This window comes from Rhododendron vialii, chromosome 6a (genome assembly GCF_030253575.1).
Source record: "Rhododendron vialii isolate Sample 1 chromosome 6a, ASM3025357v1".
In the NCBI taxonomy this organism is placed as follows: Eukaryota; Viridiplantae; Streptophyta; class Magnoliopsida; order Ericales; family Ericaceae; genus Rhododendron; species Rhododendron vialii.
Window position 1 is genome coordinate 21,585,664 of NC_080562.1, and position 8,424 is coordinate 21,594,087.

General features: G+C 44.2%; 2 protein-coding genes across 2 annotated transcripts; both read left to right on the forward strand.

Moving 5' to 3' along the window:
- The first annotated feature begins 4,838 nt into the window (after window positions 1-4,838).
- LOC131328482 (uncharacterized) lies at window positions 4,839-5,435 on the forward strand. The gene has a single exon (XM_058361424.1). It carries the CDS (start codon window positions 4,839-4,841, stop codon window positions 5,433-5,435), a length of 597 nt encoding a protein of 198 aa, XP_058217407.1.
- Window positions 5,436-6,410: 975 nt separating this feature from the next.
- LOC131328483 (uncharacterized) lies at window positions 6,411-7,988 on the forward strand. Its single transcript, XM_058361425.1, has 3 exons — window positions 6,411-6,680; window positions 6,873-7,345; window positions 7,433-7,988. Exons 1-3 carry the CDS (start codon window positions 6,411-6,413, stop codon window positions 7,986-7,988), a joined length of 1,299 nt encoding a protein of 432 aa, XP_058217408.1.
- The last annotated feature ends 436 nt before the right edge of the window (window positions 7,989-8,424 follow it).

Sequence of the window (8,424 nt, forward strand, 5' to 3'; positions counted from 1 at the left end):
TTAATAGGTAAACTAATATTTTTGTAACAATTTTTTGAAACTAAATATTTAAGCCAAATTTTTTTCTTAATTTTAAATTAATGTTGTTAATATATTTCATTAAATTATTTTAAAGTAAAAAGCAATTTACAAATATTATTGTAAAAATAATTATTCATTTATTGTTTTGAATAACTTACAAAATTTACATAATATTTTATTGTAAATATACGCTACTAATTTTCAATTATATTATCAATATACCATTTAATTAAATTACTTTTAAGTATTAATGAATTGATAAATATTATTCTGGAAACAATTATTCATTTATCGTTATGATAACTTACAAATTTATTTAATACCATTTTTACAAATATATGTTACAAGTTCATTGTTATAAAAAAATTAATGAAAAAGGGAAAACCAATAATTAAAGGATATTGAGTGATTTTGTGGGACCTTCGATTGAATTAAGATTAGTATTTAAGAAAATTACGGTATTTAGTTTGATTAACTTACCTGACAGTGATCAATATAACTAAATTTGCAAATGCAATAACTAATAATAAGGATGAGTACAACTAATAATTAAAATAGACTATTCAATTAGAGCTAGAGTGAAGATTAATCTTCATAATCGACTATAATAGCCAGAGTCATTTGACAAGGATTTTAATTGGTTAATTATATTTAGTGAGTGATGATTGAGCATTGATGTTATAGTGATGATTGATTGATCATATTTGATGAGTGATGATCGACTATAGTACCCAAAGTCATTAGCCAATTGTATTAATGTTATAATGATGATTGAGCATTAATACAATTGGTTAAAATAAATTAGTTAATGTTGGTTGACAGTGGTCAATGTCATTAATAAATGTAGTTGTTAAAAGTAATGTTGGTTGACAGTGATGAATGAGTGATTGATACAATTAGCTATTGTAAGAGTGTCCAAAATGACTATTGATCCTTAATGCTCCATTCAATAAATTATTTAGTTTCATTAATCATTAAGGTATAGGTCCTGTTAATATGTGCGGGGCATATGATACTCCTTCCGTCCCGATTTGTTTGTCCATTTTCACTATTTGAGACCTCCTACAAAATTGTTTATATGTTTAAATTTATAATATTTTTTACATGCAATATGGATCTTATTTTATAGATCTCAATTAGGTCTAAAATATGATGTTTTCAAAATTATGTAAAACATTATAGATTATGAGATATAGACAATTTTTTGAAAGACACGTATGTCGAAATTGGAGAAACAAGCTGAGACGGAGGGAGTATACTTATCCATTTGGCTCCACTTTTTACGAGAAATGTAAGACCAAAAGTCAAGTCATCAATTACATCTTTGAAAAGATATTCATTTGGCTACACTTTTTACTGATATCATTTGACATGATTTCGAAATGCATTCATCTTTGGATAATTGTGTCAAATGAGTTGCAATATAGTGTTGCAGGCTTTTTCCCTCAAATTTAAATGATATCCGATCAACGTGATTTTTGACATTGTCAATGTTCTCGATGAGTTTTAAAAAATAAACAATTCCGCTAATTGTTGTAAGCCCAGAAATAACCTACAAATGATCCAAATTGAACCGAACTGGTTGAAGACCAAACTGGTCTGGACCCTAGCCGAACAATGATCAGAATAATGATTATTGTTGTGATAGAGGTTGCCTGCTGGACTGGTTAATTAGACATGCAACCAACGGTCCACATTAATTTTTGACAATCTAACGGTAAAGAAAATGGTAGTACAATTCTTGGGAATCAATGCCCCCAAAACCAGGCTGGGACATGTTAGCCTAACCCCATTTAACAGCAACGATCGCCTCACTACCTTTCCACCCTCGCTTATTAGCAGTTCGCTGCGCATTCCTTTTTTTTTTTTTTTTTAATAGCATTCCTTAGCGCGCTCTCTCTCTCTCTCTCTCTCTCTCTCTCTCTCTCTCTCTCCCCTCTTCGATCTCGCATTTTCTGGCAATTCGTCTGTAAAGATCGCCGAAGAAAGCCTGCATTGCTGCCCGAATCTGGTGATTCCAGTGGTGTTTCAGGGCCCGCATTGGAGTCTCACGGCGCCGGACCCCGGTGTGTTATGGTGCTTGCCTTCTGCGTCGCCGGTATTTGGTCGGTTTATATTTACCAAGGAGTCCTCTAAGAGACAGCGTACGTGCTCCCTCTCTCTCAGCTCTAAATTTGATCTTTGATCGGAAAGCTCTGATCAAATGTCTCCTTCGAAAAATGTTCTAATCTCGATTCCCCTACACTGTTGGCGATCCGTTTAGATTTGGGACTCAAAATCGAAAGTGTGTAATGTCAAAATGCATATAGGAATTTTGTGATTGAAAGTTTGAATGCTTTTATAATTGAAGAGAGTTTGTGATGATGCTATCGTTGTTTTCATGTATAAAAAATGAGTTTTTTATAGTCACAGTGGCTGTAGCGGGCCGAACATAATTGTCCGCGTCTGTCTTGAATAATGAGACTGAGTCCATCTGTGGCCGTGCCCAAACCGGGGCTCGGCTCTAGACCGAGATCCCTTCGTCAACATCGTATTTACCCTGGGCTCAGCTAAAGGGATGCTCGAGCTCGGCAACCCTCTTGAAGGATTCCCAGCTTGGTCACCTTAAGGGAGAGTCTCGTCAACATGTTCTCCTCGCAAGTCACCTTATGGGCTCGGCCAACTACAGTGACACATGCTTCTCCACGTGCAAAAACGGTTACACTAAAGGATAATCATGAGCGCACATGAGACGTGCCAGCTCACACCAAAGCAGTTACCAGATTTATTCGGTGATGTCATAATGATGCCATTTGACTCGTGCAAGGCACATGCCCAAACTTGGAGATCAAGTCAAGGAGATTCTATAAATACTGAAGGATTACAACCCTAAGAGGTATACGCCACAAAACGCTAAAACCCTAGTCTCCTGCTTTCCTCTCTGCAAATTCTCATCCTCTTGCCGGAGGGCCTTGCTGGGCAACCCCCGGTCAAGTCTTAGTCGTACATTCACTGTGCAGGTTAGAGTGAAAAGGTTAGGAAATCAGCAAACCAGCGGAGGAGGAATTTGAGCCAAGGATCACGGGCCACACAATTGGTGAACCCGACGTGAACCAAACTTCTGATTCAAACGGCTCCAATCTCCTTCAATCCACCCCCCTCTTCTCAATTACAACCACAGTTCCATCCACTATGGACGGAGATCTGACTGACGTCGCTATCTCAGGGGCAAAAGACGCCAGTGGAAACACGATTCTTCCACCGTTCTCAGAGAGGCACATGTCCATCTCACTCCCCCTAGCTCCGGACTCTCCCCAGCGGCGGACGACGTAACGGCGGCCTACATCTGCTTGCTACAACGTCGCGACGATGAGAGAGACAACGAACTGGCGGCTCTGAAGGCGAAAGTGGCCCGAATGAAACAACAAATCCAGCAAGACACCGCTCCTACGACATCCAGATCTGCTGGAGGCGGCAGGCGACGAAGACAAACACCACCTCCACCACCCCCACCACCACCACTGAAGCGTCCTCACGAAACAAGCTATCGTGGCTCCGTCAAAGATCGCCTTGGTTTCACTCTAGACACGGGCAATGCAAGGGAGATAATCCTTTATAAGCGGCCTACAACATCTGGAACACATCGCTCAAAGAGCCACCATGATTGAACTAACACAAGGGATACTGAGTCATTCACGAGCACGTACTCGACTGGTCGCGCGGAGTTCTCTCGCATGACGGTTTCCTACCGTAGCCGAGATTCCGTGGAGATAAGGTGCCATATCTCCGAACGTCTCGGAGACATCCCACCAGAAAACCTGGAACATGAAAATCGGTCTCGAAGAAATGGGAAGGGCGTACGCATTGAAAGGCCGAACGACGACCCCAGAACTTGTCATGAATGAGAGAAGTCAGTCAAAGGACCCCATTGAATGATCACAGATTTGAGAAACAAACTTCGGCAACGAGATCGGGAGAAACCCTCAGAAAAGGATTCCAAGGAAAGGGACTCAAAGCAGTCGCGATCCGATGGGCTCGGCAAACCGCCGCGCCCAGGCTTTGAGCGGCAGCTAAAAGATCTCGGCGTCTCGCCCTTCACATCCCACATAATCAACACAACCGCCGAATCTAACTTCCACTTACCAAAGTTCACAAAGTTTGACCCAACCACTTGCGAAGCTTACACTCACCTGATTCACTTTCGTCAAACAATTGAACTATGCACCACAAAAGATGAAATCAAATGCAAGGCATTCCCATCTAGCCTCGGTTCCCTTGGACTTCAGTGGTTCAACAAACTGCCTGCTGGACCCATACGAAACTTGGCCGACCTTGAACGTGCCTTCAACACTCACTTCATCAGAAGCAACATGATCGCCAAGGAGCCTGATTCATTATCCCAGATGAGGAAGCTCCCATCTGAAACACTCAGGCAGTATGCCGAATGATACTGGCAATTGTTCAACGAAATCCCTGGAATCGACGAATACTGGGCTGCACGAACCTTTAAAAACGGTCTGGAAACTGGCAGCAAGATCCTGGACGAACTTGCTATCCGCCCATCCCACGGCATGGGCGAGTTGATGCGCATCATAGAGCGATTCTGCGCTCTTGAAGAATTTTATGTGGATCGAGCAGCTTAGGGAATACCGAACCCAACTACCCTACTTCCAACGGCCACGTCCCAGCTGCCAGCGCCAATTATAACCCATCAGTCCTAGCAAAAGAAACACATCAACAACATTAAGGAAGGAAAGAAACATCTGCAGAAGGTTCAACACTACGTAGCTGAGACCACGTACTTCAAAGAGCCCATTTGGTCTTTCCTAAAAGAGATAATGAGGCAACCATGGTTAGAGTGGCCAACAGGGAAGCTCGGCACAGACACTGGCCAAGAAGATCAGAACCCAAGAAAAAAGTGCTCGTATCATAACGAGCTTGACCATTACACAACGGCATGCGCCCCGTACAAGGCACTGTTAGAGAGTTTGGCGACCCAAGGCCATCTCGACCAGTACATTGATCGAACCAAAACACCCACCCGTCAACCTGCTGGAAATCCCAACCCAAATGAGCCGCGGCCGACGATACACGTTATCCACGGCCCAATGACAAAGGAATCTGAAACAAACCTTTGTGCTGACCTCGATCGTGCATCCACTTCCAAGCAGGTACTCGCTGTAGGACCTGGATCCAAACTTCAACGTCCAGAAGAAATGCCCAAGTGGACAATAACTTTCACCGAGCGCGACCTCGAGCGCGTGCAAACCATAGACTCTGACGCCCTTTTTGTGACTGTCCAAATTGGAGTCCACGACGTTAAGCGCGTCCTCATCGATCAGGGAAGCCCGGCAGAGGTCATGTGCTATGACCTGTTCAAAAAACTTGATCTACCAGAATCAGCGTTGCAACCCGCTGAAGTACCTCTTATTTGATTCAACGGTGTACCTGTTTGGCCACTCGGACGAATCTTCCTACCAGTCATTGTCGGCTCAAAATCATTGAGCATTGAATTCATTGTCGTCAATGTGCCAAGCCCATACAACGCAATTCTCGGTCGAACCTGGCTCCATAGCATGCAGGCCATTGCTTCCACTTACCATCAGGTCATCCGATTCATTGGCACAAATGGAAGACAAGAAGACTTACGTGGCGACCAAATCGCCTCCAAAAAGTGTTACGTCTCAACTGTCCACAATTCCATCAAAGCGAAGCACGTTCAATGGGTCGAAGTCCCAAACATGGCAATTATTGACAACATAAGCAAAAATGCTGAGGACAAAGCACAAGAGGATCTCGTCCAGATGCCCATCGACGAGGATGGCTCCCGTTTCTTCTTACTCAGCTCTTCCATCAGTAACTCTGAACGCAAAGAAATGTTCTAATATCTTAAGAAAAACATAGAAGTTTTTACTTGGACCCCCAACGAGATGCCGGGGGTCGACCCCAATTTTATCAGTCACTCTCTCAACATCAAAAAAGACGCCAAGCCTGTCATCCAAAAGTCGCGGCGTTCTGCAGCCGAACACACCAACGCCGTCGTGGAAGAAGTCAGACATTTGCTGGAAGCCCCCATCCAAGAAGTAGAATACCCAACCTGGCTATCCAACACGGTGGTCGCTAAGAAGAAAAACAGCAAATGGCAAGTTTGCATTGATTATACCAATCTCAATGATGCTTGTCCAAAGGATTGGTTCCCACTCCCCAAAATTGATCAATTTGTGGACGCAACGGCAGGCCACGCTCAGTTAAGCTTCCTAGATGCCTACCGTGGCTACCACCAAATAGCCATGGACCCAGACGACATGGAAAAAACTACTTTTATCACACCATATGGTATCTTTTGCTATTGAGTCTTGCCCTTTGGGCTTAAGAACTCAGGCACAACATTCAACTGAGCCATATTCAAGATGTTGCAAGCCCAAATTGGCCACACCGTGGAAGCCTACATCGACGACCTCGTTGTCAAGAGCCAGCAGGAATCCAACCACCTCCAAGATTTGGCTGAAGTCTTTGAAATCCTTAAACTACACAAGCTCCGCCTAAATCCTGAAAAGTGTGCGTTCAGCGTGAGCGCAGGAAAATTCCTTGGACATTTGGTCACTCGACGTGGTATTGAGGCCGACCCCAACCAGATCAAGGCTGTTAAAGACTTGCGCCCACCGAGAACAATCAAGGAAGTACAAAGGCTCACTGGAATGGCAGCGGCTCTAAACCGATTCATCAGCAAATCCTCAGACAAGTGCCACGCATTCTTCTATGCCTTGAAGGGAAAGAGTCGATGTAGTTTTGAGTGGACTCCGGATTGTGACTCCGCCTTAGCCGAACTTTAAGAATACTTAAGCTCGGCCCCACTATTGGTGAAACCAAAGGAGTTTGAGACCTTGTATCTGTATCTTGTCGTCTCTGCCCACACAGTCAATTCAGCACTAGTGCGGCGAGTTGGCACAGATGACATGCCCATCTATTTCACAAGCAAAACACTCCTCCCAGCGCAAACACGCTATCTGCCACTTGAGAAATTGGCACTCGCTCTCGTCTCAGCAGCCAGAAAACTCTTACCTTACTTCCAATCCCACACCATCACCGTCTTAACAGAGCACCCACTAAAAAGCCTTTTTCGGAAAGCTGATCTATCCAACAGGGTCTTCAAATGGGCAGTCAAATTAGCAAACTTCGACATCTGTTTTGAGCCACGAACGGCGATCAAGGGTCAAATTCTCGCCGACTTCATCGCAGAATTAACACCGAAAGATACGGATATTCTCAAAACTCCCACCCCTCAACCTATCACAGAATCAACAAAAGCACCAATACCTTGGCAACTCTTTCAAGGCGACATCTGGTGACTACATGTCGACGGGGCTTCCAACAGCAACGGAGCCGGGGCAGGGGTTGTCTTAGTTTCCCCTTGTGGCACACTTCATGAAAGTTCTCTAAGCATCAACTTCCCCGCCACCAATAATGAAGCTGAATACGAAGCCCTCCTTGTTGGTTTACTCTCCGTAGTTGCGATGAAAGTCTCCGATCTTGTTATTTTCTGTGACTCCCAACTCATAATTAACCAAGTACTTGGGGACTATGAGGCTCGGGACCCACGAATGTCGAAATACCAGGCAACAGCAGCCGAACTTATCACACACTTCAAGAATTTCAAAATTGAACAGATCAACTACGAACACAACGCGCATGTAGACGCACTCGCTGGCCTAACCTCAGCTTCCAAAGCCTCCGAATTTAGAACCATCAACGTTGGTAGCATTGACCACCCAAGCTTTGACACCACTCCAGAAGCACTCAATGTTGAACTCGGTCCAAGCTGGATGAACGAGATCGTTGCGTTCCTCAAACATGATAGTCTACCAGCAGACAAGAAAAAAGCTTATCGCATCAGGAATAAGGCCGCTTATTACTGGCTATCAAAAAGTGGCCAACTCTACAGGAAATCTATCTCGGGCCCTTATCTTCTCATCGTCCACCCAACCTGAGTACCCGCGATTCTCACCGATCTTCACTCAGGTAGCTGTGGTTGCCACTCTGGCGGCCGTTCGCTGTGCCAAAGAAATCAAGGTCATTTTTGGAAGAACATGAAGAAAGACTGCGAAGAAGTCATCCGCAAGTGCCGACCGTGCCAATTTTTTTCACCTATCCCAAAGCAACCAGCCCAAAATCTTTCCCCCATCACTAGTCCCTGGCCCTTTGCACAATGGGGGCTTGACATCGTGGGCAAACTCCCAACAGCTCTAGGAGGCTTCAAGTTCCTAATTACGGCAGTGGACTACTTCTCAAAATGGGTAGAGGCTGAACCCTTTGTAACAATCACCGAATCAGACGTTCGGAGGTTCGTGTGGAGGAATATTGTCACTAGGTTCGGTATCCCATACGCTATTGTATCAGACAACGAAAGCCAATTCATCGGCAAGG